This window comes from Palaemon carinicauda, chromosome 22 (genome assembly GCF_036898095.1).
Source record: "Palaemon carinicauda isolate YSFRI2023 chromosome 22, ASM3689809v2, whole genome shotgun sequence".
In the NCBI taxonomy this organism is placed as follows: domain Eukaryota; kingdom Metazoa; phylum Arthropoda; class Malacostraca; order Decapoda; family Palaemonidae; genus Palaemon; species Palaemon carinicauda.
The window spans coordinates 52,478,042-52,497,466 of NC_090746.1; the positions used below are offsets into that span (position 1 = coordinate 52,478,042).

At 42.3% G+C, this 19,425-nt stretch overlaps 1 protein-coding gene across 1 annotated transcript in view; it reads right to left on the bottom strand.

The window, feature by feature from the left end:
• The window catches only part of LOC137616439 (uncharacterized), a 59,866-nt gene that overhangs the window by 17,259 nt on the left and 23,182 nt on the right, over nt 1–19,425 (bottom strand). Inside the window, exons 16-17 of the mRNA XM_068346187.1 lie at nt 5,079–5,431; nt 3,752–3,862 (exon numbers count right to left, since the gene is read on the bottom strand). Coding sequence (XP_068202288.1) covers nt 3,752–3,862; nt 5,079–5,431 — 464 coding nt within the window. The remainder of the gene's footprint in view (nt 1–3,751; nt 3,863–5,078; nt 5,432–19,425) is intronic.

A 19,425-nucleotide genomic window follows, 5' to 3' on the forward strand; every position in this document is an offset into this window, starting at 1 on the left:
CAGCTTCTCAAGCAAAGCTCATTGGCGTGCCAGCTCCTCCTGTGGCCTCCCAAGGACAATAGTGGCTAAAAGGAAGGAGTTCAGGGTACCCCACTTGCTGCAATCCATTTCTCCACACGGTTGGATAACTCACTTCCCCCACGCGACCCAAGGGGAGAGTAACGCACTACCCTAAGCATCCCCCACGATTGCCTAAGAAATCTGACAGAGATACCAGGATAACAAAGAGGACACATCACCACTCCATTGCCAAGCACGGATTCTTTGGAGAACAAGACAAATATTAATTCCCGTCACTCTTTGAGAAAATGACAAGAGGGGAGTAAATATCCACGCAAAGACCTTGTCTGAGGTGCCCCCACGCAAGAAAACGAGGCATAGCAAGGAAAATCTCAATTCCTCCTCCAGGCACTGTTTTGAGCGTGGATCACGCTGGTGCAGAGAAAATAATAACTCGCTAGGAAGTAGAGCACTAACCAGTGACAATGAAAGGAGCATTACTGCGATAGGGCCGGCAGTTTACGTCGTCAGAGGTTGACTTCATCGACCAGGGAAGGATTATGCGTTTCAGAGTAAAGAAGTACCCTCTGATCTAGGTTCTTCTCTTCTAGTTTAACAAGCAATGAACACCTTTCCCAAGTCTGAGGACTGATCGCTGTTCCGCTTACCACACGAGGAAGGTCCGCAAGTACAGTCGCACACCCCTATAGACAACTTCCCACGCAAACATGATCACAGGCACGATAAAGATCTTATATATGTTAACTATCGTTTCCATGCGCATAATCATCGACAATCATTACCACAAGCAAATGAGAGAGCTCGAACAAATTGGTCTCTACATGCTTGAGAGCCAGTACGAATGCGATTGACTTCCATGCGTACGCTGGTCCGTACAACAATCCTCCTCGTGTACATTTTCCTACATCCAGGATCATCGCACTCAAAATTTCCAGGCGTTAAAGGTCTACATGCTATATTCCTGATTTTCTGAAGTTCTAAAGAATCTGTCACAGCTTGAGCAGTTTCATTGTCCCCAGTCAATAGGATTTGGTCTTTATCTCTTCCCCAGCCAAGTGATGAGACACTTCTGACCAATCTCTCCCCTTTTACGCGAAGGAGCAACAGTATATGCCTGGATCATGTTTTCTCAGGACAAACATGGTACATTCTCACAGGATATGTGTGGTGAGAGATCACATATCGACAGCATTCTTTACACTGAGAATAAGATTCGGTATGTGGTTCATATATTCTTCCACGATACCTACTGGTCACAGACTGTTAGTTTCCGTTTGAAAGGAAAGCACATTCATGATCTGGGAGTTTCTTTTACAGGAATGTACCGTGAGTGTTCTCTCCCGGTGAGGAATGTCTCCTAAAAGTTATTTTTCATGATCATTTCCCACGAGATCGGGTATTTGCCGCTATCTGGAACCATATGATCGGCAACCGCGACCTAAAAGCATACAATTACCAGGCGTGATCAGGAATCATGTGATCAATAGCCACAATAGAGAATCATTCAAGCACGAACTTGAACTCTCTCCAGGTGTTAGTTTCCTTCAAGTCACCAGATAACTAGCTCACCTATTCCTGTTACCTGTGCCTTCCTAACATTTTTTGCTTCAAAGAGGAAAATGATGGTCACGAAAATACAGGACTACCGATCTTGCAGTCTCTTGCATCAGCCCGGTTCGTTTGCATGATTTCCTGGGAGGAACAGTTCTGCACGAAAGCCAATCAAAGGTGGCAAGTCGGTACAAGATACAGGACTTTACACTCCTGTATCACACTCCTGTCGAAGTGATCAGCTATTGGGCAGAATGAATACAAGTACTGCTGGTCTAGACAGGAGCACCCGCTACTAAACTCAACACTAATCCCGATTGAGTTTTCCCAGAGGTGCCATTTAAGTTACACTTTGGGGATTGGAACAGGGGACTTCTCAGTCTAGTTCTGCTCATTAGGAGAAACAATGCAGTGCTAGAATCCTATCCTTGGGAAACAGTGGTCCTATTAGTACAGCTTTGCCTCACTCACAAAGTGAGAGGAAATGTACCGGGATCAAACCATCCCTGGGTAGACCAATTGGCATTTGGGACAGAGAGCTCTTGCACCCTTCTAATGTGTTTCTGGTGCTCGGTTCTCGTTTCTAACGAGAATGAGCTCATAAATTAGCTTCCAGTGCTCGGTTCTCATGAGAACAAACACATGTACAAGCTCCCAGTCCTCAGTCCTCACAGAAAAGAACATAAAAACTGGTTCTTGGTACTCAATTCTCAAAGAAATGAGCATACAATATATACTTGCATCATCCATGCTTGCTTCTTATAAAGATGAGCACAAGCACCAACAGGAATAAAGGGTCGAAGGTGCTCCTGTTCATGCTTACCCACCAAGGACGGGTGAGGTGCACAACTTAATACCAACATCGAGCACTGAGTATGGACCATACAGTCACCCGAGGAGCAAAGGTTGCACACCAACAAGCTGGAATTGGTGGGAGCCCTTCAAATCCTGAAGGCCTCCACCACACATCTTATGAGGTCACTCAGTCGAGATACTGAGCAACAACACCGCAGTCGCAGCTTATTTCAACAAATGGGTAAGTAACGTCTGAATCACTGTGTCCTGGCAGTGAAGGTACACATGTGGGCAACAGGCATGTATTAGGCCTATGGTACAAACGTGGAGTAGGCATGTGGTAGGCCTATGGCACACATGTGGGCAATAGGCATGTGGTAGGCCTATGGCACACACTGCAACAAGCATGTGGTAGGCCTGACAGAAAGCCTTATTCCGGGAAAAACGCTAGTGACCTTGTGGATTTCCACGATTATAGACCTGTTTGCAAACCGGCCTTAACAACTAACGACCAGTCTATAGCTCAACAGTCTCTAATCTAATAGCATTTGTCAAGGACGTGTTTCAGCACCCCTGGGATGAAATGGATGTGTACTCCTACTCTTCTCCTCCGTTTCATTCAGAGGAGTCCACAACAGGGTCCTAGCAGCACTAAACTTGTGGCTAACCCTAGTAACACCAAGATGGCCCCCACATGATGTTCATATACAGATACACTTTCCTCTCCACCGAGAGATTAATTTTGACTTTGAGACTGACACCTGAAGCAAATAACCAAGGTTATTGCCACTAACCACTATACTGACTCGATACTGTACTAGAAGCCTAAGCCTATTGAAAGTACAAAAAATGGGAAATTTTTATCTTTGATATGGAAGCATTATGAACATCAGGCAAGGTTAAAATTATTAAGTTTTAACCTTTCTACTACCAAAATCTGCATTCATATTGGTAAGAAGTATGTAAATTCACCTAGGGAATTTGCAAAAAAAAAAAAAAAAATAATTAAATTTCCTTTTGAACTGCAAATGAATTCAAAATTACAGAGCCACAAAGGTTTGAAATATACTTTTTATACTCTAATAAATATAGATTGTGTGGGGTGACTGACTTGATTGATTCATTACTGTGGTGTGTGAATATATAAATTTAATATGGATTTAGAAAAAAAAAAATCATCAATTCTTAGCATAAAACTTGTTATTACCGGCATCATTATCATTATTTCAATAATTTAATTTGAGAGTTAATGCAACTTTAAAACATGAAATTTCTGGCTCCCCGTTCTCTATTTACACGTTTAAAACGGTTTCAATAAAATGTGCACTACAAAATTTTTCACTTCATAAAAAATTGGGTGTAGTATAAAATACAAATTACCTACCTTGTGTTTTGCCTGAAGGGAAAGTCTTGACCTTTCATAATCTTCCATGGTGTGCATCAACTGTTGTCGGAGGCTAGCCAAAGTGGAGTTCAACTGCTCCACCTCTTCACCCTTGAAAAATAAACATTACAGTATAACACATGGTGTAAAAAGTAGTTCTGTTAGTACCAGTAAGTTAGTAGGGCTGTCATTCTGAAAATTGGGGTTACAGTAATATATATATATATAAAAAAAAAGTGATGTTGAACATTTTGAACCTTGCATATGCCCAGTTTCAATTATAACATTTCAAGAGTAAGAAAGATACTTGTACTTCAATTCTATCTCAGCTATCTTACCTTTTTGGTAACTAATCTATATTAAACTTTACCATACTTTTTTTTCTCAATTCTTAAGCAAACCTATTAGGAGCTGTCAATATTAGCTTCAAGAAATTAATTCAGTACATACTTTGCCAAAATGAATTTTTCTGTATTATAATTCTTTATCACTAAGGAACAAGAACAGCTTGAAGAATACAGTAAATGTCATGTAACTGTGAAAAAACTGTTAAAATATGAATATTTTATCTGGTTCTCCATTTTGGGAGTAACTATTCATAAGAGCCCTCATTTTTTTCTGTCCTATATATCTCACTCTTTAAGCAAGAGTGTATTAAATATTCAATTGCTGTTTAATATATTTTAGCATGAATTTTTCATTTTATTTGCTTACTGATAGCTACTTGAATATACTCAATTTATTTTAATGAGGCGCATTTGCACCGACTCGTAGCAGTGCCATTTAAGCTCGGAAAAGTTTCCTGATCGCTGATTGGTTAGAATTATCTTGTCCAACCAATCAGCGATCAGGAAACTTTTCCGATCTAAAAGGGCACCACTGCGAGTCGGTGCAAATATGCCTCACTAAAAAAAATTGACTATAGTAGCTATATTATATTATCAAAGAACAATATGAGGCCTATATATAAATGTCAACCAGTACTTCCTTATAAGGCTTGATGCAGTACAGTAGTATGTTATTTTACTCCCTTACAAATCTTTAGTGTATTGTTCTGTATGTATTTTTGTAATTTAACTATTTGAATAACAAAAAGTTGAAATTATAATTTAAACAAATTTATGCAAAAACTTATTCAAGATTTGAGGTGTGTGTATATATATATATATATATATATATATATATATATATATATATATATATATATATATATATATATATATATATATATATATATATATATATATATAGATATAGATAGATATAGATATATGTGATATTGTATATATATTATAAATACACACTCAAAATTTTTGTTAATAATTACCTTCTGTATAAGAGCTGTATCTTTCTTTTGTAATTGGGTGTTTAATTCGCAGTTTTCATCATCAGCAAGACGAATTTCTTCATCTTTGCGCCCTACTGCTTCCTCTAGCTCCCGCACCTTCTCCTCCAACTCTTCTAAGATGGTGGTGGAGCCGTGAGGGCGCACTAACCTCCTACTGTTGCGCTCCTCTAACCGCCTTCTGCTCCTCCTTCGGAAGTCTCTCCTGAGCCTCCCGCCAGTGGAGCAATAGACAACATCCCCGCTTGAGTGTTCCCTGTGCCCCTCCCCAGCGGGGTTAGGAGGGGGGGTCGAAGTTGCTTCATGGGCCAAGTTTTCTGCATCATGAGGTTCTACTGAAAATAGTTTTCTGTCATGAAACCAGTAAATTCTCTTAATCAAAAGCTGCAATTACAATAGCGACAAAGGTTGTGGTGCATTTCGGCCACTGAATTCTGTTTAAGTAATTAGATATGATAGAGCTATTAAGGACTTTTATGAGAAGTGACATTCTTAATCTTTCATACATAAGAAAGAATAAGGAAAAGAATTCAAATGTTGAGAATACTGTTGGTTATAACGCTTAGTGGTATTTTGACGTGTAATGGAGGATAGTCCCAGACCCCCTATTTCCTTGCATGACTTAAAAAAAAGTATATTTCAGCCATGAGTAGAAGACACAAGAAATAGTATTCATACTTATATAATACCAAATACAAAAATACTGAAAATGTAGAAAATACAAAAAGCTATTATTACAGAAGGACTTTATAACAGCATCAGTTTCAACTTCTCTCCTGTTACACAGTATAACTGAGTATGTAGCAACTAACAAGTGAGAGATTGAGGCTGATCCTGTTAAATACAATTTAGCAAATTGTAAGTAATACAAACTTCCTTTTAAGGAGATCTGTGTGCCACCCCGGTCACGAAGGGAAATTTGCGTTAGGCCTCTCTAGTTTCCCCCAACACTGTACATCTGGCAGTATCCAGAATTCCCTTCCCAGGGATAATAACATCACCCCTGGTCAGATCAGACAAAGGCATGCTCCTCGGTACAATTCCCATGAAAATAAAACTCAAGCACCACCTATGAATCACGAGGGGAAGAACGGGCAGGAAGTAAGCCGAAGGAAGTTCGTTGTAAGTATAGTTAGGAAAAATATAAATTACTTAAAATTTGCAATTTGTTTCGATGTAACATACATACAGTACTTCCTAACTCCCTTCTAAGGACTCTTAGGCCGGCCATACACTATCAGGTACGCCTGAACAGTTACGCCTGTCAGGTATACCTGATAGTGTATGGCGGGAAAAACTAGCCTCTCGGGAGACCTGACAACTGATGAAAATTTGATCATTTCTGCCTGACAGGCGAGTAAACTTGGTGTGTGTGTGGCAGTTTCATCAGGTGTACCTGAACAGGTCTCTCGGTTATTAACAATCCCTTGATGTGGACAGTTTAAATTTTTTTGGTTACAGCTTTGTAATTTTGATTTATTTCACAGTTGAGTTCCTTTAATCAAGGGAGATATGAGTGACAGCAACTCGTTGTACACAGATTCATTCATGCGCAGAAAATTGTTATAATCAGATGGTTCATGTCTCAATTCATGAAGAAGATTGATATGGGTAAATTTATTTCTTCTTTGCAGCCATTCCTTACACCATTGTTTGCGTTTCTTCAGTCTGTTTTTATGTTTCACAAAAAACACAGATAATAAGGAGAGAAAGTACAACTCATCTTCTCGAGAATCCATGGCGAACTGACAAACTTGACAGGCGTAACTGTTCAGGTGTACCTGTCAGGTGTACATGATAGTGTATGGCCAGCCTTACTTAGGAGGAGAGAAAGGGGAGTAGGTGGCAAAAGGGGGAAAGGACCAAGGAGGCCAATGGAAAAATGAAGATACTACCATCCAACAAGAACCCCTCCACCCACAGAAATAAAGTTAAGGTTTGGAACACTCAACAATACTGTCCGATACTCCGGTACTCCGTAGTAAGGGCTTAAGGTGGGGATAAGGGACAGGGAATAGGACATTCTACCATTCAGCACGGAGCACAGGGGTTCCAGTCATAGTTAGATCTGCTGCTGTGTAGCCACAACGGAGCTGATTTTGAATACATCGAGCCTCCTGACTGTGCAGTCCTGCAGATAGTGTGCCGTAAACGCAAGCTGCCGCTTCCTGAGACCTACCTTCAGTACCTGACCAACCGCCATGTTGTTGGCGAAGGCTAATGAGGTCCTGATGCCCCAAATCTCGTGGGGTTTCGTAGACCTAGGGTACATCTCCTGCCGCACCGTACGCCCTCCTGATCGTCTCTCTTAGCTAAAACGCCACTGGCTTCTTCACCTAGCCGGTGGAGACGAACAGGCTCTTGATGGCAGGTCGTAGTCTTGCTATTCTACCCAGGTATTTCCTCAAGACTCGAACTGGGCACATGAGGTCTTTTTCAATGTCCGACTTGGACATGACGGGGACTAAAAACTCCTGGATTTTGAGTTTTCACTAAAAAGGAAGGGACAAATTTGAACGTGACCTCCTTCCAGCCCCTCGTGTGACATACCTTGTAGGACAGACTGTGGATCTCACTAATCCTTTTGGCAAAGGCTATGGCTAAGAGAAACGTTGTCTCCAGACTTGAACGGAAGGCCCTTCAGGAACTCCAATATCTTAGACACGTCCCACTCCAGGGCCTGCAGGGGCTGAGGAGGACAGGCTTGCTCGAAACTCTTGAGGAGCATGGTCAACTGCCTTATGCCCCTAGATTCAGTCCCTTGAGAGAAAACACTTGGTCCAACGCCGCTCGATATCCCTTCACCACTGGAATCGAGAGGCCCATGTCCATCCTGAGGTGCAGCAAAAAGTCTGCTACCTGAAGGATGGATGCCTTGAGGGGCTTAATGCTTTTCTTCTGACACCACTTCCCAAATGTGTCCCATTTAGCTTGGAAGATGGCTGTCGGCAAAACCCTCATGTAGCCTGTCATCTGCGTGGCAGCCCTCTGGGAAAAACTTCCCGACTCAGGACCTCCACCTGTGAAGGGAGAGGTTTTGCTGGCCGTTGTGGAACTTCCTGAAGTGGGGATGCCTCAGGTGGTCTTCTCTGAAGGGAAGGGGCCAAGGTTCATCAAATGCCAATTCCAGCAGGTCCGGAAACCACTCTCTGTTCAGCCACCAAGGTGGGCATAGCTCCTCTTACTTCCCTCAGTCTGTTCAGGACTTGACATAGCAGGATGAAGGGGGGAAAGGCATAGGTGTCCAGGCCATCCCAGAGGTGTTAGAAAGCATCGTTCATGACTGTGGCCGGGTCTGGCACTGAAGAACAGAACACAGGGAGCTTCGCGTTAAACCTTGTCAGGAATAGGAGCCCCACATGTTCATCAGGCGACTTGCTATGTCCGGGTGCAGGGACCACTCTGTGTCTAGAACCTGGGCTCTTCTGCTCAAGCCATCTGCTAAAACATTCCTTTTGCCTAGGATGAACATCGCTGTCAACATCGTCCCTCTGTCTGCGGCCCATCCCTGGATTTCCTAGATCAGGCAATACCCGAGACTCTATCCCCCTAGTTTCGTTGTCGCACATGAGGGCTAATTTCCTCCCTTCTACTAGACCTTCCAGGGACTGGAATGCTCTCTGGATTGCCTGAAGTTTCAGCTTGTTGATGTGGAGAGCCTTCTTTTCGAGGGTCCAGCTTCCCGACCAGCACTCCTCCACCTCTGTGGTGAAGGACGCCCTGGAAGGGGATGCGTTAGGCTTCCCTCACGACTAGCACTGTCCAAGGGTCAGCCCTGTGGTTTCACTAGTTCCATGCAGCCTTAGATATTTTTCTTCTTGGAGAAATATCTAAGGCGGGGTCTGCAGCTGGCGGAGGATCTGGCACGGGAAGAGGAGGCAACGGAGGGACCCCCCTAGGGGGGCTGTGTTTTATGGAGTTTACCCACTGCCCTGTGAAGAACACCATCACAATTGGCTTGGCCCTTCGCCACTTCTCGAGGATGTCGGCAACTAGATCCTCCGGGAAAAGGTTCTCTCCCGATACGAGAGTTCCTGAGGAGGCAAGCCTTCCTGTCAGGAATCTTCTTGGACAGAAGAGCCAGAAGGTTGTTCCTCTGACGAGGGACCCAGTTTGCCCACTAGGTGAGGGCCTGGGTCGAAAGGAAGCCGACAACCTTGCCCCCTGACAGTAACAAATCCTGAAGCTACTCCCTCTCAACGTTGGTCTTGATGTGGGGCATGGCAAACGATGAGATGGCTTCTCTCCAGCTGTCCATCCAGGAAGCTACGTGCGAGGCTGACCGAGCCTCTCAGCTAACAGCTTGTCCTCTGTGGAGCCAGGGGCCAACTCCACCAGGTTGTCCTTGACTGGCAGATTATTTGAAGAGATCCCCTCCGGAGCGTAGAATTGCATGTGGCGTACATTCATTGGCGGCAGGAGCTTGTGAGAGCTATGTGCTCTGGGGAGTTCTTGGACCCCACTACTACTTCGTCCAGTCTTGCAACGGCCCTGGAAACTGGCCTCTTTCAGGGGAGGGCTTGTCGTTCTGAGGGGTCCCTCGGAACATTTCCACCTTCGAGTAACAGGGAGCCCAACCTGACTCCTCATCAGGGCGATGACTCGTCTGAAGGCAGAGGAATCCTCTGAGGTGAACTGGTCTAGCGGCAGCCTTGATGAATCCCTGTCTGAAGACTGTTCTACAGTCGGCCAAATGAGAGGCGGGGCGAAGTTCCTGAAGACGGGGGAAGAGAGCCGTACCTGCTCTCTCTGTCTGAGCACAGCAAAGCAGGACTGTGATGACAGTAGGATCCTGGCGATAGCAAACGGCACCCCACTGGCGACCCTGGGCAAGGTGGCGTAGCAAGGGCCGTCACTCAGCCAAGGAGGAATGGACAAAGCTGCCCATTCGAGTCGGTCTGGGCTCGACAGTCCTGAGCAGGGGGCCCCCAGTGGGTTTCATGAGCGCAGCGAAGGCCACATCGGCAGCTGGTGGTCCTGCTACAATGGTGTTTGCTCCTGCTCAACGGCAACCTGCTCATGCACGCGTGTCTCAATGAGAACCAGCGACTCCTATCCCAGCGGCTATTCCTAGACTGGTGAACTTTGGAGAGAGAGATGACCTCTACCAACAGAAAACTGGACCTATGTCTCTTCCTGCTGCGGTCCTCTGTTCTGTCCTGGCGAGGAGAAGCGAGGTCCCCCAACCTTATGGCTGGCATTGCTTCGGTGGACAGCCTCCCAACTCTCGCCAATGAAAAGGGCTGGTCAAGCACGAACCAGAACGGCTGCGGGTCCCTGTGAGGGGACCTGAAGGGGTACGGAGGTTACCTGTCCAGGAGAACGCCAGCCAGTCTGGGGAGATTGAGAAGTCCTCCTGGAGCGAAGAGAGGGGCTGGCCTACCTACGTGGCCTATCAAAGCAGTGCCTGAGACAGCTGAAGCACCCACATGGCACAGCGAGGCAGCCACATGGTCCAGCAAGGTGGAATATTAGGTAGCTGAAGCAGTCACATGGCCACTTTCAAGTTTTTAATCTGACTTTGATCAAATTCCTTGTGAGCATCTGTGATGAAGCTTTTAACAAGAAAGGACATAGCCTTTTAGACAAAGGACTATTTGAAATCCAAACCCCACTAAACAAATTAGGAACATTATCCCTAATGTCTGCAGTCTTGTCCAAATAATACTTAAATGCTTTCACTGGACAAAGAAACTTATCCTCCCATGAAACATTAACTTTCTTTACCAAACAAGGAAAGTGAAACAATTGTGGCAAACCTTTTGTCTAAAAAACATTCTCAGATCTGAATGAAGGCAAAAGAGATAAGATCATCTTATTTTCTCCAAAACGTACGTTATAAGAAAAGCTTGTAACTCATTAATGCATTTAGCTGACACAAATGTTAAAAGGAAAAGTCCTGGTCATGAGATCTTTAAATAAAAGAATTCCAAAGATTCAAAACATAAACCTTTTAGAAATTGTAATCCACAAAAAATGGCTCCGACTACCAGAGGTTTTTCATTATTAAAATACCTAAATACATCCACAATAATACCTCAGCTGGATGAATCCAATCCTAGATAGTGGAATACAGTATTAAGCATGAATTTATAACCTGTATTAGCTGAAATGGTAAGTTTCTTGACTTTCACTAATTAAAATAAACACTCCAATACAATTCTTAGTGGACTGTATTTGGGAACCTAAGATAGACAATCTAGAGCATTGAAAACCTTTTGTTTCTGAGAGTATGGTGTACTATCTCCATTGGGTTTCATGTACAGTACTGTAGTACGTATGGATTTGGATGCCATGGCCTCGAAAGCGGTTGTCTAAGAATGAGAAGACAGGTTTTGCATGTGCACCTCCTGGGATGCTACGACAACGTAGGTCAGATCTGTAAGCCACTCTCATTGAAGACAAAATGAAGCCACCAGTCACACTGCTGTTTCTAAACATCCTACACTTATTCAACGAAAGTTGAATCTATGGCAAACTGTTGAAAGGCATTCAGATCCAGATTCAACCAATCCTACAAGAAATCCACTTCCCATGTTAAAGGATCTGGAACCATTACACTAAACACCCCTATCATTTTGTTTAGAGATGTTACAAACATGTCTACTTTTGTTTATCCTCCACCAATTCAAGATCTTTATACATATTGATGGATGCAGAATATTCATTTGGAAGATGTTTTATTTTCCTATTATAAAATGATGAAAAAGAGCTATCCCTCTCAATGGTCTAGAGTAGACAATAGCACTTCTGCTATCCAGTATAGGGATTCCGACATGGTTTACACCTGTTTCTGGATATGAGCTAATTCTATCATGTCTGAATGCACTGCCATGCACTTCCCTATTGCTTGACCCTGATGGGCCTTAAACAATGCTACTAGTTCCAAGAAACTGAAATGAAGAGTTTATTCTTGAGTCATCCATTTCCCTGACAGATGGAAAAAATCTAGAATTGGTCCCTGTCCTTCCTGGGAAGCATCAGTAAACAGAAATATCTGGAACCCTCTCTTCCATGGAAACTAGATAACCGACAAGGATCATCCCACTTACTCAATATTTGAAGCTGGTTCTTTATTAGTGTCCTTTTTTTATTCCCATCAAGAGAATCCTTTAAGATGGACTTGGTAAATATTTCTATAAAGTTACCAGGACTCTCCATTTCTCAGTAACTGGCAAGTATATACTAGTTGATCTAAATCCCTTTCAGAAACCTTTATAATAAACAGCCACTTTCTAAAACCAACAAAACCCTGGTCCTGCCATCCAAAACATGATGCAACTGATCATCCTTCACTAAAACTTTCAAGTTATTTATCTAGAAAAACTGGATTATAGAAAACATACGATTGCTATTCCCTTAATGTATGGGAGGATTGAAGGACAGGATTCAATTGCCCTCTTTAACCCTAGACAGCTTTAGTTCAGTAGAACTGCGACGATCATCAGCCTTTTAATGATAATGAATAAATAAAGGGTTTTGAGTGAAAAAAATTCTGTGGTCCAAAGGACTTTCTTTATAAAGGCTAGAAAAAGGGAATCAAACAAGATTGAAAATACCACAAAAATATTGTCTTCTGTACCAATCCCATTGTATCAAGATACAAAGCTCAGATTCAGTGTGTATAAGGGAGACGCGGGTTCCAGCTCTATTGAACCTACCATAGCTCCTCCAATGCTGAACTTAATCTGACAACCAATATCATGTCTTCACCAAGAACCAATATTAACACTGGAAACAATACTACCTGGGTGCTTAGTTTGCAACTAGTCGCCATCTTTTCTATTCAGAGTACAGTGGTACCTCTACATACGAATTTAATTCGTTCCACAACCAACTTCGGATGTAGAAAATGTTCGGATGTAGAAACGAATTTTCCCATAAGAATACATGGTAATTCATTTAATTCGTTCCTCATCCTAAAACCCATAATAAATCTTTAATAAATGGCTACACATAATTACACATAACAATAACATAACTGCATAATATGGAAGAAGCATGTAAAAAAGATAATTATAAAGAAATAATAAATAAAAAATGTGTTTTATTGCCACTTTACCTTAGAGACAGGCCAACGCAGGTGTAGGATTTGCTACGCCAGGATGAGACGGACGATCAGCGAGAAGGTAGACATGGTGTTAACATGTTCTTTAAATAAATACTCTCTCTCTCTCTCCATCTCTCTCTCTCTCTCCATCTCTCTCTCTCTCTCTCTCTCTTGTTCTTCTTCACTGTTAGTGTTAGAGACGTCTAATAATTTTTTCTGAGAGAGAGAGAGAGAGAGAGAGAGAGAGAGAGAGAGAGAGAGAGAGAGAGAGAGAGAGAGAGAGAGAGAGAGAGATATATTAAACAAAAATGAGAGATTAAACAAAAATGTGTGTACATATGATTTTTAACAGCGTTAACGAAATGAAAGACAGTTAAATGTAACTAAAAAAACAATATCAGCGAATCTGAATTCCTTTATTAACTAAAAAAAATATTGATACAAACACGATCGGCGAGGAGGTAGAGATGGTGACTGCGATAACATACCGTAACTTACACTACAGAAATTTTAATCTAACTAAGCTTATTTATTTTTTTTTTATTTTTATATTTCATGTTTTTTACATTTTTTTTTCTTTTGATTTTCTATTTTCATCAATTTCAGTGACGAGTTACGGTATGTTATCGCAGTCACCATCTCTACCTCCCCCCCCCCCGACCGTCTCTTACTGCGTAGCAATTTTTGCACCTGTGTGTGTCTTTGTGCATACGCACATGAGTGTGTTTGTATCAATATTTGTTTTAGTTAATAAAGGAATTCAGATTAGCTGTTATTACTTTCTTAGTTACATTTAATTGTTTTTTAACTCGTTGACGCTATTAAAAATCAAATGTACTCTACACACATTTTTGTTTTATCTCTCTCTCTCTCTCTCTCTCTCTCTCTCTCTCTCTCTCTCTCTCTCTCTCTCTCTCTCTCGGAAAAAAAATAATAGACGTATCTAACACTATAACAGCGAAGAAGAGAGAGAGAGAGAGAGAGAGAGAGAGAGAGAGAGAGAGAGAGAGAGAGAGAGAGAGAGAGAGAGAGAGAGATATATTTTATCTAAAGAACATGTTAATGCTATGTTTAGAGAGAAACAGAAAAAGAGAGAAGCCTTATTTAAAAGAGCTTGTTAATGCTATCATAGTTTTCTTTGCTTCACTTTTTTCTTTCTTTCTGTTCATCACGCTGGCCCTTCTCACAAATGATCGTTGCCAACAATCTCTTTGTCCTTTATCCCTATCAACAAAAGGCGTTCTATCTCTTCCAGGGTATTGCTAAGATGTCTTGTAATAATGGTGATCCCCTTCGATGGTTATTTGCTTTAATGGCTGCCTTCAGCTTGATGATCCTCGAGATCATAGGCCTATTCCGGCCATATTGTTTAGCCATACAGTATCACTCACATGCACACTGCTCTCATGTTTTTCTATAATTTCTTGCTTCATTTCTAATGAAAGAATTGCCTTCTTCCTGTACTGAAACTTAGCTTCTTAGGCACCATGATTATAGGTAAAATCAAAAAGGAAATGTGAGAAAAGGAAGAAAATAAGCACTGTTAATAACAGACCAAACAGAGGACAACCACACGATACACACAAGAATAGAGAACTGAGCACTCGACGCTCAATGGCATAATGTTTACTTCGTGTGTCGAAATAAAATTCGGGTGTAGTAAAAAATTTGCTCGAATTTTACTTCGGATGTTGGAAAATTCGGATGTAGATACGTTCGTGTGTAGAGGTTCCACTGTACTAATATTTGCATGTCTCCCTTCCCTGCACAAGGCTAGAGGAGGAAGGGTCTTGAGGATCACACACTACTTTCCCAGAAATATGTTTTTCTTTAGTCAAAACCCATTTTTTTGGATGCTGTGTGGTCCCCCAAGGCTATTATAAGAACATATGTGTTGGCAAAGGAAAAATGAGCCTTAACCACAGAGGAATCCAATGTCGCATTACCTGGCCAGTCAAAGTACCCAATAATTCTCCAGCAGTAGTATCTCAATGGGTGGCTGGTGCCTTGGCCAACCTACTACTTAAAGAAAGGAACTTCCTGGTTTGAGTATTTTGGAACAGACTACTTTCTATAGACGAGGATCTCTGCAGATATGATTGCAGGGTAGACAGGACAGAGATTACCATCCCTGGACTGTAAAGGTGTGATATAAGAGGATCCTGCCCCTCTTCATGTATGAACTGCCAAAGCAAGTACATGATTGTTTTTTATAGATCACAGAACATTTTGACAAAGAAAAGGCTTTAACACTACAGTATTATTATTATTATTATTATTATTATTATTATTATTATAATTATTATTACAAGCCAAACTACAACCTAGTTGGAATGGCAGAATGCTGCAAGCCCAAGGGCTCCATCAGAGAAAGAAGCCCAGTGAAGAAAAGGAAATAACTTATAAACTACATACACTATAAGTAAAGAATAAAAAATATATATTTTAAGATCAGTAACATTAAAATAGATGAGTCATATATAAACTACAGAATGAGATTTGTGTCAATCTGTTCAACAGAAGAGAATTTACAAAAATTTTGAAGTTCCACCAATTTCAACCAGATTAGGAAGATCATTCCAAAATCTTGTCACAGCAAGAATAAAACTTCTAGAATACTGTATATAGTAAGGTGGCTTATGATGAAGAAGGCATGGCTGGTAGAATTAACCTAATACCAAGTGGGAACTGAATGAAAAAGCTTTTTTGCACTTGAACTAATAATATACTTAATAAAATTAGGGAAAACTGTGGAGAATAAGTCGCTTAGCACACCATCAAAAAATAACATAGAAGAAAAGTATTTCCCAAACTTACCTTAACATGAGGTACTAGCACCTATGTTCACATTGCTTGGGGAAAACTTGTGATGTAATAATGGCTGAGCCTGCTTAAGAGTTATTTGAATTATCTTTTCTGTTGTACAAGAAGTGAATATTTTATGCCCATAATATACTTATAAAGTGGTTGATCATAAGTGCCTACTTCAGTAATCAAAGGTATATCTGGATCCAGTCAACCAATTCTTTAGTTATTGTAATATAAAACATGAATATATGGAAAAAATTGTTGACCATGACCAGTTACTAAAGTGAGTGGAGAAATAACATGATTCAGGCTACCAGTCCAATCTTCTACCTTTGAATAGAGTGAACTGGATTCCAGAAAGCAAAGGTTTCATAGTAGAAGGATCTGAAATAATTTAAAGTGCAGGGTGCCAAGAGAGGCGATCAACTCTCGTATGTGCAATGCACCATCAGTACATTTAATGACTGGTGCATAGAACCACTAGGCAGAGCTTGAGGAGTTTAGGCTGGAGTTCGAAACTGGGCAGATTAGACTAGAATCTCTGCCTTTGCCTGAAGACTCGCCGAGCTTTTATATTGAACTAAAGATGTCATAGATGACAAGATCTTATGAAGCTCATTGCTATCAAAGCTTGAAAGCTCATTAAAGGCTGGAGTAGCATTATCATCATCATCCTGTCTGTACAGTAATCAGTTAGCGTGGTCTGCTCTGGATTTTCCCTCGACACTAAAAGTACATTTGGAATTTTAATCTAGTCTACAACCATTTAAACATACTTTTCCATGAGAGAAACTGTATTGTAATGCCTTTGCAATCTCACAACGTTTATCTAAATCACAACATTACCATTGGCTTGAGATAGCGAGAATTAGGATACCGATTGCCCAGAAATAACTTCTTTGAACAATCTAAAGTACACACTAATTAGAAAAACCATTCCTAATAATCTTAATAACACTTATAAATGCTTCATAACTTGGAGGGAGGTATCTCAGTGTCACTTATAAAGCACAATTCGAAAAAAAAAAAAAAAAATTATTGTACTCGTGCCATGGCAGTGGCCATTGCCATTAACTGGTAGATGGTCTCAAAACTGTACTAGAGGCCTCTGCCTTTTGAAAAGGAAGAAAATGGGAAATTCCTACCTTTGGGTTAAACATCACAAATTTTAAGTAATTTGTATTTTTCCTAACAGTACTTACCTCGAACTACTTTCTTAGGAGTATCTGGGATCTCCTCCCATCCGACCAGAGTTTTGTGTAGTTTACCCTATACCCGTTTTCTATGAGGGATAACCTCAGGCGGAGTGATATGCGCCCTGAGGCTAACCCCGGGTCAGAGAGGATGCTTGCTCAGGTCTCGACCTCCAGTAAGTTCTTGGCAGCTTAGGTCTCTAAGAATTCCAGAAGGCACTCGGGGAAGGCAGGGTGGGCCATTACCCGAAAGTAGTTTGAGGTAAGTACTGTTAGGAAAAATACAAATTTCTTAAAATTTGTGATTTGTTCCAACACGGAGAACTTACCTCGAACTACTTTCTTAGGAGACTTATACTTTAGGAGGTGGGAATGGCCTTTTAACTTCTGAGACCATGCTGAGATATATCCAAACACCTAGATAGGAGGCTAGGTCCTGTTGACTCCAAAGAAAAGCGAGAAAAGAGGGAACTACACAAAGAACTCATCTTAGTGTCTAAGTAACTCACCTCTGCAAGAAATCCTAGGAGACATGTCCTTCCCAAGTTGGGGTACTTGTAGCCGGCTCAGGGTCCTATCTGAGACCATTTGAAGTGGAAATAGGGGGAGGAAGAAAAAGGGGGTTAAGGAACGAACCTGTACCTCTTGTACTTACTACCCGCGGTTATCACTGGAGCTACACCTTTAAACCGTTTGGAGTGCAGAAATGACGGTACCTATCGAGAACCTGTCCAGGGATTTTCTTGAATAGTCTTTCAAGTAGTGAGCAGTGAAGGTAGACTGGTTAGCCCAGGTGTCTGCTCTCAGGATCTGGCCCACTGCCATATTCTTCTCGAAAGCTAACGTAGTACTAAGACCCCTAATGTCGTGGGGTCTGGGTTTTCTCGGCAGGGGGATACCTGCCTTACTGTAGGCCCTGATAATCACCTGCCGCAGCCGGAAGAAGATAGTGTTCTTCGAGACTGGCTTCTTCACTAGGCCTGTGGAAACAAAAAGACTTTTGATCTCGGGCCGAAGTCTGGCTGTCCTCTCTAAGTATTTCCTTACCGCCCTGACAGGGCACAGACGCAAGTCCCTCGAGTTGTCCGAGCGAGGGATTGCTTGTACTGAGAACCCCTCAAACCTGGGATCCCACATGGCCGGATTCTGGGTCTTCACTACGAGTGAGCGACTTCGTAGGACAGTCCATGGATCTCCCCCACACGTTAAGCCGAAGCTAATGCCAATAGGAAAACTGTCTTGAGGGTGAGATCCTTGTCAACGATGTCCTTTACGGGTTCAAAGGGAGGTTCTGAGGCACCTTAACGGCTTGCGGGGGACACGATTGCTCGAAACTCTTAATGAGCATCGAGAGATGTCTGGAGGTTCCCAGGTCGATGCCCTTCATGAGGAAGACTTGGCCCAGAGCAGCTCGTACTCCCTTGATGGCCGGGATGGACATGTTGACCACGTCCCTGAGATAAACTAGGAAGTGTGCTATCTCCGGGATGGAGGCCCTCAGGGGCTTGATGTTCTTGGAGGCGCACCATTTAGTAAAGGTGGCCCACTTTGCCTGGTAGACTGCTGCCGATGATCACCTCAGGTAGCCTGACATCCTCGCTGCCGTCCCCGACGAATAGCCTTCTTTCCTCAGGAGACGCTCAATAACCTACACGCGTGAAGGCGGAGGGACCGAGGGTTCTCGTGGAACCTTTGAGAATATGGTTGCCGGAGAAGGTCTGGCCTGTCCGGAAGGAGTGCGGGTCTACTTCAGATTTCAACAGGAATGCACCACACGATTTACCGGCCATAGGCCCAGGAAAACGCCACAAGAACGCACAGGGAAAGCAAATGGAAGAGCACAAAGGAACCACGTGGGAACCGCGTGAGACACAAAGGGGTCTGGGACACAGTCACACTGGGATTAAGGAGAGCGGCGAGATGATATCGCGACGCGACCAGAGAACTTACTGGAGGTCGAGACCTGAGCAAGCATGCTCTCTGACCCGGGGTTAGCCTCAGGGCGCGTATCACTCCGCCTGAGGTTATCCCTCATAGAAAACGGGTATAGGGTAAACTACACAAAACTCTGGTCGGATGGGAGGAGATCCCAGATACTCCTAAGAAAGTAGTTCGAGGTAAGTACTACGTGTTGGAACAAGTTAATATTAGCCAAGCTTTGAGAGAGAAGCAATATGAGCATCAGGCGAGTACATAAAAAACAAAGTACATAATTGAAATTCTGCTTTTGTACAACTAAAAAGAATATTTCTTAATACAATAGACAAGATCTTAGTTA